Source organism: Gymnodraco acuticeps, unplaced genomic scaffold (assembly GCF_902827175.1).
Source record: "Gymnodraco acuticeps unplaced genomic scaffold, fGymAcu1.1, whole genome shotgun sequence".
NCBI lineage: Eukaryota > Metazoa > Chordata > Actinopteri > Perciformes > Bathydraconidae > Gymnodraco > Gymnodraco acuticeps.
This window is the reverse complement of record NW_022989982.1, coordinates 1,176,819-1,194,903: the sequence shown is the minus strand read 5'-3', so window position 1 is coordinate 1,194,903 and position 18,085 is coordinate 1,176,819. Positions and strand designations below refer to the sequence as shown.

The 18,085-nt window shown below is 41.0% G+C and overlaps 1 protein-coding gene across 2 annotated transcripts; it reads left to right on the top strand.

The window, feature by feature from the left end:
* Positions 1-386: 386 nt before the first annotated feature.
* Positions 387-18,063, top strand: pdcd6 (programmed cell death 6). Of its 2 annotated transcripts, none has more exons than XM_034211929.1 (6): positions 387-594; positions 5,039-5,100; positions 14,070-14,114; positions 15,622-15,780; positions 16,395-16,504; positions 17,173-18,063. In XM_034211929.1, exons 1-6 carry the CDS (start codon positions 512-514, stop codon positions 17,269-17,271), a joined length of 558 nt encoding a protein of 185 aa, XP_034067820.1. In that variant the 5' UTR covers positions 387-511; the 3' UTR covers positions 17,272-18,063. The 2 variants fall into 2 exon arrangements, with proteins under 2 accessions (XP_034067820.1, XP_034067819.1); XM_034211928.1 differs by having other exon boundaries at positions 15,622-15,792.
* The last annotated feature ends 22 nt before the right edge of the window (positions 18,064-18,085 follow it).

The window sequence follows — 18,085 nt, the reverse complement described above, 5'->3', positions numbered from 1 at the left end:
AGTTTTTTTTTAATTTAAATATCTTGTTTTTATTAATATATTCCTTATCGTGTTTGGATGTATTTTATTTTTGCTTTAATCTTTATTACTAGGATATTATTTTATTCAGTTTTTTATTAATTTTTACAACACAATTTTCTCATATGTCTGTAAATGTCTCATTCACACAGTGACATTGACACATAGCATTGGCATTTAACTTGGCTGATGTTCCATGCATGTGCCAAGTATTTTAAAATACATTTATTGAATTGATTTGGGCAAGTAGAAATATAAGTTATGTGTAATTTTAGTTTTTGTAACTATTACAGTTTCTATTTTTACCCAGTTAAATGCAGAGGAAAGCGTGACGTCACCCTCCTTATGGGTAGTGGTGAGTGATTGGCCACTCCTCTGGCAGTGAACGTCGGGTGGTGGAGCCTGATTGAAGCGGCTCACAGAAGAAACTACAGCAGAAGGAAACACACTGTTGGCGTTAGTTGCTCAATTTTAGCAGAGCAATCCCTTTGAAATGGCGTACAACAGTCCGTACCGAGCTGCGCCGCAAGTCAACGCGCCTCCGGACCAGACTTTTCTGTGGAATATCTTCCAGAGGTGAGTGGGGGAAAGCGGGTTTGTCCGACCGCCTCTCACTCAGCCCCGCAGTGAGAACCGCTGTCGTGTGGCGCGGAGAGGAAGACAGGAGCGCTAGAGGGACATCTTTAATTCAAAGCTCGTTGTTTTTTACTCCAATGTCCTTATAACTATTTTTGCACCGCATTCAAATTAGTGTTTTGTGAGGTCTAAAGCTACCCTTCAGTTCCTGGTCATAACATGCACAGTGTAGCTACAACACATAGCTCATATAGCTATCACCCCGCTTGTGTGTCAGTGTCACAGAGCTTTATAATCGACTTTTAAGGAAGTGCCAGGCAATCAGTGAGTCTCCTACAGCAAGGCGAGTTGGCAAACTGGGGTCCAAAGACCTCCAGGAGTCCTTGAAATCCTTTCTTCTGGGTTCTTCCAGCTAAATTAAATTTGAGTATATCCATTTATACATACAGATGTGAGAGAATATTTCATGAATGGGTCTTTGAACTGCATGTGTCTGCACCATATCTGCAGCAGTCAAATCAAATCCTCTCAAGATGGGGTTTCCTCAAATATTCTGACAGTTGTGTGTCTTTATGACGCCACTTTGTATGGGAGGCTGCCATAAAGAGAGTGGAAAGCTCTCTCACACAATACATAACCATACTATATATTGTTTTTTCTTGAGCTGATGTAACAGTATCAGTGGCACTGAAATGCATCAATTTCACTACAGCCTGTGTCAAAAGTGTGTCAGCAGCTGAGAAGGTCGCAGTAGTAGGCAGAGAGGGAATTACTTGATATGCTATGACCCCTGGTAATAGTAAGCTATAGAGTTATGTAATACTGCAGTTTTCTGCTGCTTTGCTTCTCACAACATTGAGATTGCATGCATTGCAAGGTTTGTAGCAGCCTTAACAAATTATTAATGTATGGCTCAAAACCTCTGAGAAATCAGGTTGCATACACATTTTGTCTCATATCTTTTAACATCTCTCTTACATTCCTACTCTTGAATTCACAGGCACGCAAACAGGACCTAACATGACATCGCTTTACGCCATATATGTATAAGATAATGTGAACAAACACAAGTCACCTCTCACATGACAGGCATTGTGCAGCCTGATCTGCTGCCTCCTGGAAAATATCCATCAGAGCGGTGCTGGAGTTCCCTCAGTCATGTGAACAGAGTCAATAGAGCATAGTTGAAGTGGGAGGACTCTCATCTGTGTCACACACACACAGAAACACACACATTCAGCAATGTATGACTCACCGTCCAACTGTTGCACCGTCTTCTGGTATCCATTTAGTTGAAGCCTTACTTTTGAACTCCCTTATTCTTTCTAATCATAATGACAGTGGGACAAACATGAGTCATTCAATCTCTGTGGGTTTCAATGTAGACTAGTCGTGCTGTATTTGTCATCTAAATGTTGTCTATTTTTAAATGTATTAAAGTCCATGACTTGCCACTTTATGAATCATGAGGTAGTCATTTTGTACTTGCTTTTGAATGAGTGACGTTGGTATGTCTATACCCAACGCTTCAAGAGTCAAAAACAACTTCAGTTGGATTTAGATCACAACACAGATTTGTTTGCTGTCTTTATATATACAGTCTATGGTTGCTATGCAGGTAAAACACATTGTCTAATACTGCTTGATGAATACTGATCATTTTTTAAATGACAGCATATTAAACTTGTTAGTAACAGATTACAACATGTAGGAAGAACATGTGGCTTGTCTAGAATGAATTGAAAGTACAGTAAAGTTGATGTGATCACTGTCTCACCTGAAAACAGACTCATTATTTAATCCACAACTTCAACCATGGATCAAAAACGTTATTACAAAAAGTAGGAATGGAAACTGACTGGTGTTCAGCAGGATTTCCCTGGAAGGGTTTGCAAATGCGGCTTTAATTTTCTCCGCTGTGTGAGCCAGAAGGACATCGTTTAAAATGTGGAAAGTAGGGCAAGCTTTGTTCGCGAGCCTTATTCCAACGTGGTTGCCCAATGGGAAACAGTGAAACATGGCAAAATCTGAGCCATGGTGTTTGATGTCCTCCTGCTGTTTCACCTACAAGTTCTGTGTCTGACAGCGTGAAGATGGACACACCAGATGTCTGTGCTTCCCGGCACGAGGGAGATTTAATGATGTTTCACTTTTTAGGGTCTCTTACGTTAAGTCTGGCGAGGTTACTTCACCTCAGGCTGGATGAGATGGGAGGGAGAGAAGGGGAGAGTTTATTCTACATAGTACACATACTTCTTTGAGTTAATCAATCAGTGTTTGGTGAAGGCAGGGTACCCCCACTGCCTTCACCAACCCAACCACTCCTCACCTTCAGCGTGACAAAGCTCTCATTTATGGAGGCATGTTTGGAGCTGTTTTTCTCCCTGATGAGAGCAGTCAGGTCACTTGTGTTTGTTTTTCTTTATTTAAGTATGGAAAGTAAAGCGAGGAGTACACATAGGCTTATAGCTGATCACTGTAGAGACATGGAGATATATAACCGCATGTAAAGAATCACAGCTGGCAGCGGAAACCCAGCCCACAAAGTCAGCACTGGGCCGGGTCTGAGGTCTTATTTTGTAGGCCGGGGTTCCCCATCCCCCTCTGCCTTCTTCTTCTCTGCTGGTATTTGGTGTGTGTGTGTGTGTGTGTGTGTGTGTGTGTCAGGTTGGGCCAGGCTGGGCCAGGCAGCTTGCTGAGGACCAACTGAGTCACTGGAAGTTTGACTGAGCTACGTTTCATAACTTCAAGGCTTGTTACAGCCTGCTGCGACACAAGATTTCCATCAGCATAACTACACTCTAGCTATGTTCGTCTGACTAAATAAAGAACCTTAACCTTGTTATTTATGACACAGTCACAGTTGTTACTCTGTTCTATGAGTTTTGTAAGTGTATCTTAATAGCTAACTTTCGTGTACTAAAAGACATAGTTTAACACTTAAAGACACACATATTTCAAAAGTAATGTAGCTGTTGTTCATTTTTGAAACTAGATGCTCTTACAGTTTTCTTATATCTTCGTCATACATGTTTTAACTGAAGGGTTTCCCTCATGCTGGCTCATTCCTGGATGTTCAGAACACTTTTTAAAGCTCTATTCTGACTGATCAAACGCAAGCAGATAAACTAAACTCCTGGAGGTTATTGAAATGTATACACGACATTGCATCATCTCACTAATCTACATGTTTATTTGCTTTCATTCAACTCATGGATAAGAGGTGTTTAATGATCCTTTTCAGACAATGGAGACTACAAATAGAAGCCTCTCAGATTTTTCCATACCTTCACAGCCTACTCATATGTTCCTCTGACCTTCCTTTAGACACTTAAGTGTGGCTTTGCCGTCATCTGTTGGATTTTCTTCAGCCCCTCCCTGGAATATATTTAGTTGTACACTTAAGCCCCTTTTCAGTTCTTCCTTGAAATACTGACACAGAATTGAAAATGATCTCTGTGATAATAAACGAGTCATTGAATTCATTTATCTTGCAGAAATGCCAAACATGTTCTGAGGAGGCGTGTGGCGCAGTGGCTAGAGCGTTGGTGTTCGGATCAAGGGAGCACAGGTTCAAACCCCACTGCAGTCAGCATGTCGTTGTGTCCCTGAGACACTTCACCCCAAATTGCTCCTGTGGGGATTGTCCACAGTATTGAGTATGTAAGTCGCTTTGGATAAAAGCGTCTAACAAGTGACATGTAATGTTCTGGTTCTAGCCTCTATAATGTATTTGAGTGTTATCGGTAACTTTAAACTGAATGACTTTGATTTTAAGTCTGACTTCCCCTTTTCTAATGAATCTTTTTATACATTATTTGAAAAGAAACATACATTAAGGAATACTCAACAATGAAGATAATCTTTAGGTATATTGTAGCCCTATTAAATAAACTGCCACTTATTGGTTTTCATTACTGGTTGGTCTATAAAATGTCACACTGAAATGATTCGTATAATAAATTATAATTTCCCAAAGCCCAAATGAAAGGGTTTAAATGTCAACAAAGACCCATGCCCAGAATCGAACTGGGGACATTGTCGGCTAAGTGTTTAAGACTATGTTAACTCGTACGCTCTTTTTATATAATGTTCAGCTTGCCCATCTGAACCTTCTTTAAAAAATATGTAAGATTGTCTGAGATAATTGCATTCTGTCTGCTGGTAGCACTTTATCATTCCCCTCAGTTGCCAACATTCAGTTTCACTTTTTGCTATCTCATGATGAACACACACACACAGGTCCCAGGGGAGCCACGAGTGTACAAGCTGCCTTGTGTGTCCCGATCAGTGAGCTCCATTCATTCTCAGTGGGCTGTTGACAGGCAAGCACACACTCAGGAGGATAACGTTTCCACCGGCGAGTGTTTATGCTCGCTGCTATTGTGTGTGGGTGTGTGAAGTAGTTAATACACCGGTATCTAATCTTTGATTTCTTCCCCAGGGTGGACAAGGACCGGAGTGGAACGATATCAGACTCAGAGCTTCAGCAGGCCTTATCGAATGGTATGCATCAGTGGTGCCACTCCCTTTTTTTGTTTCCTTCTCCTTATTTCTGATCATTTCTGCTCCGTCTCCCACTCTCTTTCCACTTTCTTCTTTATTCCTCCATCCCTCTCGTCTCCTCGCTACACACCATTGCTCTCTGTCACTCTTTGATTTAAGCAGCTGCCACGCCTAAGGAGAGAAATGGATTGTGATTTTATTTGTATCCCAGGTTTGTCTGGTGAACTCTGTTAAAATGAATGGGAGTTTTATTTTTGTCTCAGGATAGCAGAGACGCAGGTGGAAAGTTGATCAGCTTCTAAGAGAATACATCACTGTAGCTCAGTGTCCCTGAGAAGACAGCCGACTCAACGCTGTGATGTCACTGTCAGGATAAATGACACTGCTTGTGGAAGAAAGTACCAATAAGTCAATATGGCAAGCACTGAGGATTTTTCCGATTACCGCCATCAACACAAATCCCAAATCTACATTACAGTGGCTGATTATCTTTTTAAAATGTAGAAAAAGGCATTCTCCTTATCGCTTTACACAGATCTGATGTAACCTTACTCACATTCTTACATGAAACACACCCATATGGCATATTTCCATTACGTTTTCCACATTGTTTTTCCATTTGAGGTGCATCTTGTTGCGCCCTCTTGAATAATAGTTATCCGACTGATTAATGGGCGTCAATATCCACTCATTTCGTTTCAAATGATCGCATAATAATAATAATGCATTTTATTTATATAGCGCTTTTCACAACTCAAAGACGCTTTACAGTATGAGGGAGGGTAGACAAACAAGGACAGGCAAACAAGTAAGTATAGTAAAATAAATAAAAAGGCAGTCAAGAGGAAGTTGATTGAGAGGGGGAGGGGGCTTATGGGTAGACAGAGTTGAAAAGATGTGTTTTGAGGCGGGACTGAAAGACTGTGAGGGACTCAGAGTCACTGAGATCTTGGGGGAGGGAAGTCCAGAGCCTAGGAGCTGCCACTGAGAAGGCTCTGTCCCCAAAGCTGCAGAGTGTGGATGTGGGAATGGATAGGAGTCCGGCTGCGGTGGATCTGAGGGACCGTGGGGGTTGATAAGGAGTGAGAAGGTTTGTGAGATAAGGGGGGGCCAGATGGTGGAGTGCTTTGTAGGTGAGGACCAGAACTTTGTAGTTGATGCGATGGGAGACAGGAAGCCAGTGCAGGTCTTTGAGGACTGGGGTGATGTGATGCCATGATTTGGTATGTGTCAGGAGACGTGCAGCTGCATTTTTGCATAATGGTAGTGGAAACACCAAGCTTTCATTTGCGTGGTGATCTTCCCAAAATCCTGCATTTTAAACTGTGTATGTACTGTGTGAGAACCGAAAGCTTGATTGGTACGAGTCGAGATAGTGATCTGTCAATTAAAAATTAAAAAAATCTTGTGACTCAGCGAGAAGTGTTTTCTGTGCTGCGGACTGGGAGTTGATCCGAGGAAATAATCAGCATGAAGAGGGAGTAGGGAGAACATGAGAATTACAGCCGCCTGTGATGGAAGTTCGATCTCTGTTCCTGTGTGTGTAGCTCAGGAGGAGGAGGAGGATTCAAACAGGATTAAGGGTTCAGTTCCCACCAGGGCCCTCTGAACAGCAGAAAGAGGGATACTTGTGATTCAGCAAGGCTGTTTGGGGAGAAGTGTTGAATTAATGATACCCGGTCATCTTCTCTACTCAAATCCTGCCGGTGTTACACTTTCACAGAGTGAGGAAAGTAACAGACTGATCACATGTCTGTTTTCATCCTGCCCACACACAACACTGCATCAGCAGCATCGCCTCCGTCTTGACCTTCCTCGCATCGAAACAGATGGGTTGACATATGGTAATGGTACATTTCTGAGCTTTGTAGAAATTAAAGCACAGGTGTAGTTTTTCCTCTTGTTATATAATTCCTTTTGAGCTGATGGCTTTTCAAAGACTTCTGAGCAGATGACTCTCCTCAGAAGGTCCTTTTTTCTGGGCACTACAGAGTAAAAAAAAAAGCGAAGTGTTGAAGCCAGCAGCAGTGAGAGAAGCTGTTATCAGGCTGCACAGTGGCTCTGGTTCAGCATACTGATTAGTGTGTGTTTGTGTATGCATGCATGAGCAAGTTTGATTATCTCGAGTGTTGAACATTTTGTCTGCATTTACAGCCAAGGGTCAGTACTGAACAGGCTTTGCGTCGTTTGTTTCCCAGTGTTGTGCGCCTCGCTGTGTACGTGGGAGAGAACGGCAGGTTTCCCGGTCCAGATTGCGCCGGTTCATTATTCTCACTGTGACATGAAACTGAGCCACTGAAGCTGAACACACACATCACTGCATCCTGTCCCCGCTGAAGCCACCAACCCTGTCACTGTCCGCACGTCTGTCAGGGCTCCACAGACCCTGCAAATAGTATACTGCTTTCATTTACATCACACAGTAGAGTGGTGCAGTGGTGACGTATTTTTTTAGGTGGACCCTGAAGCTAGCATCACAAGGGCTCCCTCAAAAAAAAGAATTTGGGGATAAAAAGAGCTCTGTGGCAAAAACATGTGTATGATACTTACACATTTTGTCCAGCAGGATAATCTCCACATATTAACACCACTTTATGATTTTTGAGGCGTAAATGCAATCACCAGATGTAAAAACGCTAGGCTATAAACATGCGTCCCCACCGCTAAGCTAACGCGGCTAATGTTTTTGCGTGCTAGTTGTCTCATTTAGTCACTTGTTAGCAACGGATCTTTTACGACACATAGACACTTTGGATACTCATGAGTGGGGTATTAACTGATGCATTTATGCTGCAGATCAAAACCTGAAAATCTTGAAAGCTTGTGCTAACTGCAGATTTTATTTTAGGCATCTAACGACAAACGCGTAAAAAATAACTTGAGTGAACCGGAAGTGTTAAAATACTAACTTGTTTCCAGGTTTTAGGACTCATTTCTGCCCCGCTCTCTGAAACAAGCTTTGTTTCCCATCCTGCTGTTGACCTCTGTCTATATCATTTATCTCTTCTATTCTCCTCCCCCTCCTCCCTCAGGAGAGCACAGTGTGAGGGAGGCAGGCTTGTTGGGGATGTTGCAGTTTACACTCCTCCATCCTCTCCGCTTTCTGCACCACACTATCTCTCTTATTCTTATCTCATCTCTTCCGTACTTGACTTTTTACACTTGTGAAATCTGTCAGCTCCCCCGCGGGTTATTTTCAATCGATTTTGACTAGTCTGTTTTTAAGTGTTTTGATGCTTTTGAGGCTCTCTGTTCTCTGTCAACATGAGTCCACCATTTCTAGTAATAACAGATTAGAGTATAAGCATGGCATTGCCCGTGGTGGATACAAATGTGACTTGTGTTAATCACAAACCAACAAAATGACATGACTACTCTACGTGAGACGTAGATGTAGCATTCGTCCTCTCCTCTCAGTCTCACGTACTTATTTCCTGCTGTGTCCCCTGTCTGTCTGTCCTCCCTTTTTCCTACTTTCTCTCCCTTTTCCTTGCTTATGCTACCTTAGTTAGCATAAGCTCTGTTATTTCTCTCCTCCCTCACTCCATCCCTCCATCAGTCCGTTTGGGTGTGACAATATAACCCCTGTTGAGACACTAATATGGCCGTCTTGTATCCGTGCCATTTGATATAAATATAGAGTTCCCTCCGCTCAGCAGTGAGTAGACATCATACCGACTTTCCGTCATGCTCTCCCACTCTCCTGCGCACACAGATTTATACTCCTCCTTGAGTTATGTATTCAGTGTGTAGGAGCGGTAATAGCCACTCAAATTGTTTATACGATTGAGAGAGCACAGGCTTGCAGGGCAGAATGCAGAGTTGGCTGAATAGCAAGACTCATTCAACTACTCTTCCCTTTACACATCTACATTTGTAGCATTTTGTAGAGCTTGGTTACACTGCAGTTGAGGTAAATGGCAGTGGGCATTTGTTTTAGATAGCCGGTAGGGCTGCATAATTAATGGACTATGATACAAATTGCAATATTCAAATAAGAGCAATATTTGGTGTTGGCAAAATGTGTAAAAATATCTGAATGAGGTATTGTGAAGCTGCACAGAAGTCCCAGCTTGGTTTAGGATGTTTTACAGACTAAAAATCCTTGTTTTGTACAGATCGTCCTAAACTCACCCTCATCCTTTTAATATGTGAATAATGTTTTATAAATTGACATTCTCTCTAATGTATCGAATCGTCATTGCAATAACAGTATATATGTTTTTTTTTCTTCAAATCTTACAGCCCTTATAGCTTATTTCAATATTCCCGTTCTCAATTCTCAGACCTCAGAATCAGAATACCTTTATTAGAAAAAGAGCCGAAGACAGCTTAATGATGTTACATATGTTACATGCATAAAAAAGTATTAAAGTGAATATATATAATACAAAATTGAATAAAATAAAAAGTTACACAATTTAGAAAATACACATCCTGTAACAGTTCTCAGGATTTAGCAGCCAGGTATATATTGCACAGTTATTGACGGCATATTGCACAAATGGCACATATTGCACATAGTTGGTTGGTATTTAACAGCAAGCAACTTGTTTATGTCTGTTATAGTTAATAGAGGATGAGAGGATTCATCCATTCACTAACTGGTTTACACTGTTTTTGTTTCCTTACAGTCTGAGGCGTTTATTAGTGACTAGATTCACGATCCCATCCTGTTGGTTTGTCTCACACATGACATGCTGTGCAATAATTAGTGTTGTCACGATACCAACATTTTGGTTTCGATACCAAGTCAAGAATTGCGATTCCGATTCTTTTTCGATACTTTTCTTAAAAAAAGGGAAACAGTCTTAAATGTAATTATTGTGCTTTATTTCACACCAGAACCATAACACACACTTTTAAACAATGAGAACAATAAACAAAATAAATGACAATAATTCATATTAAATAAAATTAAGCATCATCTCAAACAACTTTTTTGTTTTATAAAATATATATTTTTTTATATTTTATTAACATGTAATAGTACAGTAATATAAATAATTATTGACAAAATGTATATTGCAGATGTTGCCATATTAGACAGTTATCATTGCCATTAATTGCCTCGTCAAACTATGAAAACGTTCGTTTGTCACAATAAATTACACTTGTTTGACTTAGATTTGAGGGCATGGCTTGAGCATGATGTAATTACGTTATCTATCACATTCGCTAACCTGTCTGTCTTTAAATTCTTTAAACAGCTCTGGATGCCGGTCGGCGAGGTGCTTAGCCAAGTCTGATGTGTTGGCTCCCTTGGTTTGCAGGGATCTAAAACATGTCTGACAGACAGGCCTGGTGGTGTCCGTAGACTTGCCCTCACTGTCAGAGATATCGCTCAAATACTTCCAAATTTCGCTTCTGGCGTCTTTTTTGTCAACAAGCCGAGGCGCCGCGGCAGGTGCACTCCCACTTGCAGCCATGCTTCTCGTTTTCTCACTTGCTCTGGCAGCTAGCGCGTGCACGAGAGAGGGGAGGCACTTGGAGCGTGCTTGAGAGGGGCGGGACTGCAGGCATGGCTGCAGTGCAGGGAGTGGCTGAACACACACAGCTCTTATTAAAACAGCGCTTTCTCACCGGCGTACTTTTCCCCGTCATTCTTAAAGTACCCATACTAATGAAACAGAGGAATCGTACCGTTTTTAACGGCAGGGTATCGCGGTACCTTTCAAGTATCGGTACACCGTGCAACACTACTGTGCATCAAACACAAACTGAGAATGACTATAGCTGACTGATCCAATTGGTTAGTTACTATTCCTAAGAGGTATGACGCATGAGTGAACTGGTGATTCCAAAGTTCTGGACATCATTTTTCCTCCCACTTTGTCCAAATATAAATGTCAGCAGCAGAAAGACAAGGTGATGATGATTTGGTACAGATGATGCACGTCCCTTGATTCATCCTACCTTAAAGTTCATTATTGTAAAGTATAATTCATTATTTTTCTTTTACATCTGAAAGTCAAACCGTTACCTTGGGAAAAGTCTGAGAATCGACTTAAGATGTGTAGCTGAGAATGTGTTTGTGTTTAAAGTCAAGCGTGTGTGTACAAGTGTGTCACTGAGCTCCAGCACAGCCGTTATATGTGTTAGTATACGCTGCGGTCTGTCCACCCTGTTTTTCCAGCAGCCTCCCTCTCTCCTCACCTCCTATATTCCCTCTCTCCCCTCCTCCCTCTCACTTCTCTCTCTCAACCTCACCCCCAGTGAGAGAGCGCAGTGTGTGGACGGGACAGAGGGTGTATTGTGCCAGTTTGCAAATGCAGACGCACACACACATCTCAACCAGTACGACCACCTCACACTGGGCAGTCGCATTCTGTCTGGCATACATTGGTGACCTCACAGCTTGGTGTGTGTGTGTGTGTGTTTCAGTGAGGCTGAGAAGGTCACAGCTTGTTCTCTGCCTTTGGTCATTTTGCTGATGGTGCTAATGCTAGAGCAATGTATTCAGACATGACAAGCAGATTTGTGATGTCTCTTTTTCTGTTTAATCTGTGGGTATTGTTGCAGATGTTATCTTATAACTGTCTTTATTAAAATACATATGCTAATAAGTAACAAGCATTTGCAGTAGAAAAACATGCTCATGTTTGTTTGTAGCCTTTATTTAACCAGGTGAAAGCCCCTTGAGATCAAAATATCTCTTTTTCAAGGGTGACCTGCAGGACATTAGTTACACATGTAACATAGTTACCTTGTGTTACACTCTGTGTGCTAACACTGGCTAATTAGCATTAAACAAAAGAGAGCAAAACTAGGTCCGGTGGGCATATCATTGGTTTTGCAGTTATTCGGTCATTAACCAAGTACCAGACAAATTAATAAAAAACACCTGAATGCAGCACTAGTGTCTGGCAAAGTTTATGTCATTAAATCTGTGTTTATAGACCTAACTAATAATGCATCCCAAATGAGAAGACGTTTAAAATTCATGAAAGTCATTCCATAGTTACTGTATAGTTTCTAAAAAACTTTTTTTGTTTTCATTTGGTCAGAAAATGGTAAAAATAAAAAAAACTTGTGGGAGACGTGAGGTTTTCATCAGACTGCACTTCTAATACTTCATTTGTGTTGCTTTAGATCCCCACTCCAATAGAGAGGATAGGAATATAGATTTTGGCCCAAGCCCCAGCGTCAGTGTGAGCCTTGGGGCCCGGTCCCAGACAGCCTCGCTCATCAATAAAACAAAACCCAGGAAGAGGAAGGAAATGTTGAGTGCCTTCTTTGAACATTCAAATACAAAATCTGGAGTATATATTTAGCATCGTAAAATCCTGAGGCGTCTTAAAGCCATTCCTGCCTCTTTTTATAATTTATTTGGGCACTTTTACAGACTTTTTGAGGGGATTTAAAAAAGCCAATCATATCGCAAAGTATGGCAATATATTGATTCCTAACAATTTGATACGTATCCTATGCCCAGATTCTGGCCAAAACATGGCCATAAAAGCCACACAGTGTGAATAAGAATCTAAAAGTCTGCCGTTGTTTGGGGGGGTTTGCAGATAGAGTTTTAGTGATGAATCTTAGGTCAGCAGAAGTAGACTGAAGTGTTCAGGTTACTGCAACAGAAACTAAACGGCAAAGCTTTTGTGCTCCTTCCCGTCTCCTGGTGTCTTCTCTTTTGTTGCCGTTGCCATCTCTCCTCCGTCTTCTCTGTATTGTTCTCTCCTCTTGTGTCTTCCCATCTTCCTCACTCGTCTTTATTTCTGCTCCTGAACTGTCGGGCCTCTGTAATAAAGTGAGATGGTGAGTCAGCAAGGATCCCGACGGCTAGATAAATCTCAGCGTCTTGAGAGTGTGAAGAGAAAGCTATAAAGTATAAAACCCTGCAGAGCTAAAGCCCAGTCAGTCTTTTCCTGGTCATATAAATGACACTATATTCACATTCACAAGATTAAAGAGTTTTCCCCATGCGTAAAAAAAGACATACAATGTGGCAGACTGCTTTTGAGTCATTTGTTTTAATAACTTCCACTTGCGTTTTATTTCTGTTGTGATAAGATCTTAGGATGTCACTGGATTTAAACTTCCTGGTGAGATTAGATTCATATCTCACTCTCTCCTATGTGTTTTTGACATCTGGGCTGCATTATCAGTGTGTGTGTCTCCTGTGGGAACTGAACACGACCCACTGTGCACCATCAGTATGATTGTTTCTTCACTGACGGTGTCAACCAATACAAGACCAATGCCTCAATTGGACTCCGTTGTTTACTTCCACAAGATAGTGACATCTATATGTAGGACTCGCACTTCTATTGGCTAGCACTTCAACACATCGCACGTAAGGGGCGGGACATCTCTAAGCCGTTGACCAATCACACCAGAGCCAACCAGCTAACCAATCAGAGCAGACTGGGCTCTGGTTTCAGACAGAGGGAGAAAATAGCTTTTTGAACATAAAAGCATGGAAACATGTCGGGCACAAAATACAAATATGAAACAGAAAACGATCATATTGGGGCCCCTTTAAAGATGGATCATGATGTCTGCAGTCTTGCACTGGCTTCCATTGGATATCAAGTTATTATATATTTGTAATATTACTACTAAATGTCCTTTTCACTTATCTAACTTTGTCTGAAGAGACTTTATTGTCTTTACTAAACTGAAGACCAAAAGATGGATCGTTCCTGATCAAAACTCTGCTTTTATGCTATAGTTTAGCCGAGAGGTGTCATATGTCAGATAATATTGGCAACACCAGCTGCTCTCAGTTTCTGTGCTTGTCAGTCTTTGTGCAATCTTACAAATCTCTTCTGAAAACGTTTTATATGACCTTTTTTTCCATCATAATTCTCACCTGTGAGGCTGGATTATCTGTTGTATCACCTTCTTCTGTCTTTAATCTCAAGAAGTCATTTTATATCTGTTCTTACATTGGATACTAATGAACCCACTAGTCTGTCTTACTGTGTTGTTGTTTCTAACCTTGTATTTTGTTTGTCTCACAGGCACATGGACTCCATTCAACCCAGTGACGGTGCGCTCCATCATCTGTAAGTAGCCGCTGACCGTGACACGGCCAAATTCTACACAACCCCTCGTTGTTCTTTGTTATTTATTTGCCTCCTCTCCATGACAACTGGATACATTCATTACTGTTTGAGTAATCTGGAGGCATACACACACTTATCTCTGGCTCCAGTCACTGCTGCTGTAGTGGAAACCTGCAGACATTAATAACAGGAGGAAAGAGCATCAGCAAGAACAGGGAAAGTTTGTCTCGAAATGGAGCAGCCAATTCCCTCTCACTCCAAATATCGATCTGTGTGCAGTCCTAAAACAGTTGTCATGTGCTGACTGTGCCTCAACACATCTCAATAGGCTATGTAATAAAATCCTGGCTCATTTTCTGCTATTGCTTTTAAAATATCTTAAAGGGGACCTATCATGCAAAATGCACTTTTTTATGTCTTTTATACATAAAGATGTGTCCCCGGTGTGTCGGGGAACTCACGCAGCGTGAGAAAATAAAACCCTCTCTCTTTTCCTCCGTACCCAAATCTCTAAAAACGGGGCTACAACGGAGCTGATCCAGATTTGCGTCCGATATGACGTAATATCTGAAATGTGGATCCACGGCCCAATCAGAAACGTTGCTATCAGAAACAATGCCCGACTGTTTTGGACGTAATATGGTCGGTGTTTACATTAGCATCGCTAACACTCAGAGCTAACCTGTACTGGAGAGCATGTGTGTGAAGAAGCAGGAAGTAAAAAGGAACTCACCTTGTGGTATAACCGGCAAGAGAGAAAGCCTTTGAGCTCCAAACTGTTTCAGAGATAATCCTTGATAATCCATGATATGGCTTTTCATCACGGCAGAATCTGCCGGTAGAATCTCCCGTATGAGCTCAGCCCCCTCCTTTTTTTAATCATTTCTTTTTTATTTTTGTAAAGCTTTATACCCCAAATCAGCACTTTTGAAACAGGAAGTGAAATAGAGGGAGATGAGGCATGGCTAGAATGGGTGATCTGTTTGGTATTTGGAGCAAAACACTTCATAGACATGTTTTTTATATATTTGTATATATCTGAGACCTGTGCTATTGCCTAAAAATAGCATGATCTCTCCCCAGGTCTTATATGCACTGTTCCCTTTTTGTTGTGTGACTTGCAGAGTAAATTCCTCTAATCCCATCGCCTCCCCTTCCTACTCTTCCATACTCAGTAAAGCCATTGTTTAATAGTCCCCCAGCAAGGAGCATACCCCGTGATAACACTCCCTTTGTTGGGAGGTAATTGGATTGAACCGCATGAGGGTGAGGAGTAAAGTACTGGTGGAGCCAATGGAGCAGTTTTCTCTGTTCTAAAGTAGTTTTATGAGGCAGGAGTAAGTGAAGTGTGAGACCCACAGATTACACTTTTCAGCTCTGTGACAGCTCTTCAAAACTATATGTGGTGCTATTTCTGCTTTCTGGTCACACAATCTGCCCTAACTGCACTTTGCTGTGTATTGTTATAAGAGACAGAGAGTGAATAATGTCTTATTCTCTCCCACAGCAATGTTCGACAGGGAAAATAAAGGCGGGGTGAGCTTCAACGAGTTTGCCGGCGTGTGGAAGTACATCACAGACTGGCAGAACATCTTCCGGAACTACGACAGGGACAACTCGGGCTTCATCGATAAGAACGAGCTCAAGCAGGCGCTCTCTGGATTTGGTGAGACACAAAGTATGCTGGGATATTTACTTGGGGGTGAATGTGGTGAAGGGCTCTGAAGCTGTCTCTAGGAGTGTCTTTCCTTGGGGTCAAAAGGTCAGATTCTGTCTTTTTATTAGCTCTGTGTAAGTTTGAGTGAACCAGCATGCCGTTGGAAACGTTTATTAAAGAAATAGTGTGGAATTTCGCTCATGTAGTTTTACGACACAGACCTGCAGCTCCAGCTTGCTATTTACAATGCAGAACAAACTGTTGGGGACAAATCCAAATGTGTGATTGAGCGCAAAAACAATCATGTTTAAGACAACTTATTCAACAGAAATGTGTCATTTATTTTTGATATCCCATGATTTGTGTTTGTCTTTGTTTTTTCCAGGCTTTTGTTTATCTTCAGTAAATACAAGTCAGCCAAAATCAATACGTTGCTGAATATACATTTCAGTTACAGCGAGGGTAACTGCTCAGTAATAAGAATGTATCATATTAATGGTGGCAATTACAGAGGGGCCTCGGGTGTTTGGAGCTTGGGACTGTGTGGGTGTTTAAAATGCAGACTCAAATGAGTTCCAATCTATATGTAGTTCATTGTTAATGTCTTGTTTTCTTGTGTGCAGGTTATCGTCTATCAGAACAGTTCTACTGCACGCTGATAGAGAAGTTCGACCGCCAGAGGAAGGGACAGGTTGCCTTCGATGACTTCATCCAGTGCTGCATCGTACTACAGGTAACACATTCACATTAAATACAAATGTCACTCTTTATTACATGATGTATTAATTTATTTTCTCCACACATATGCATAAGTATAGGTTGTCTGTCGGTGTACTACCTGCAACACAATGAGGCTGCTCTGCAATTCAAAGGATTCAAAAGGGAGTTTTAATTATGCATACTTAAGAAACGCATTACAGTCCTCCCTTTTAGATTATAAATCTCCCGTTGAAGTTCCTCTTGATCCTTTATGTTCCGTTTCAGTGATTTCACACAGAGTGGTAATGGAAGCTGCCAAGCATAACTATAACCTTTCATTAATACAGAAGTTTCCCTTTCACCAGGATATAAAGTATCACCTGAGGTTTCAAAATAGCTCTAGAGGTGTCAACCATTCACTTTTTCGGCTCTCTACTCAGACCTAGATTTCAATGGATATCCTTGAGTTAAAAAATCTGCCTCTCCAGAAGTAAAGAGTAAAACCCTAAAACACTTCATATTTAGTCACCCAGTATTGAATCTATGTTAACTATAGTAGGAAATTAATGAAATGTGATAATGATACTGTTGTCAAATATTGATTTTAACATGTAATATGATACTTCATGCATTGGAGACTTTGGGGAGGAATTGAGATACAAACGATCATTTAACTCACTATTTCCCCCCTTCTTTCCGCAGAGGTTGACCGACGTGTTCAGGCGATACGATACAGACCAGGATGGCTGGATCCAGGTTTCATATGAACAGTATCTTTCCATGGTCTTCAACATTGTATAACGCACACGGATCGCCACAAAAGAGCACAACTGGACACAACTGTGCCAAAGCTACCCGGCAACTCCCAGATCTTTGTCTACGGTGGAAACTACAAGATTTTTTTAAACAACATTTGAAGCCCTAGTTACAGGTTAATTTCATACAAAACTTTATGAAATGAATACGGAAAAACTTAAAGCAGCCTTCAGTTCTTTTATGGGTGCAATACTCCCAGTATTTGGAGGTATGTCTACAATTCTTCATTTATTAAAAAAATCTTGTAGTGTTTTATTTGATGACGTATCGGATCTGTGTTGGTGTTGGGGAACATTATGGACACATTCTTTCTGTCTGTCTGTCAGTCTGTCTGTAATTGTCGGAATACTTTTTATCGTCTTAACTTTAATTGATTCAATTTAATAAAAAAAATTCTGTTGACAGGAAAATAATGCATTGTAAATATGATTTAAGATGCATTGCATGCTTTTCAGGGAAATGTATCCCCACGTTGAAGCATGCTTTCCCTTTCTCTTGTCTTTTCCTCAGCCCTATTTTGCTCCAAGCCATGTTTACAAAAACAGTGAAAGCAGTTGACGTTCTGCCTCGAGATTCACTGACATGCCAGCTTACATGCCATATTTGTACAAACTTATTTTTAACTGCAAAATCTTAAACTGTTAGGACATATCATTTTTGGTAGAGGGTAAGCATAATGCCTTTACTTTAGCTTACTTTGTTTGTGCATGATGCCTTAAAATGTGTATAAATAACACGAAAGATAAATCTTTTATTAAAAAAATGAAAGAAAAGTTATTACGAGTTTGTATTCATCATT

What these genes read in the sequence shown, in the direction of transcription:
- pdcd6 (XM_034211928.1), top strand. Translation starts at nt 512, where the DNA reads ATGGCGTACAACAGTCCGTACCGAGCTGCGCCGCAAGTCAACGCGCCT. An exon ending in CTGTGGAATATCTTCCAGAG is followed by an intron (nt 595 to 5,038) that starts GTGAGTGGGGGA and finishes TTTCTTCCCCAG; the next exon opens with GGTGGACAAGGACCGGAGTG. An exon ending in AGTGCTGCATCGTACTACAG is followed by an intron (nt 16,505 to 17,172) that starts GTAACACATTCA and finishes TTCTTTCCGCAG; the next exon opens with AGGTTGACCGACGTGTTCAG.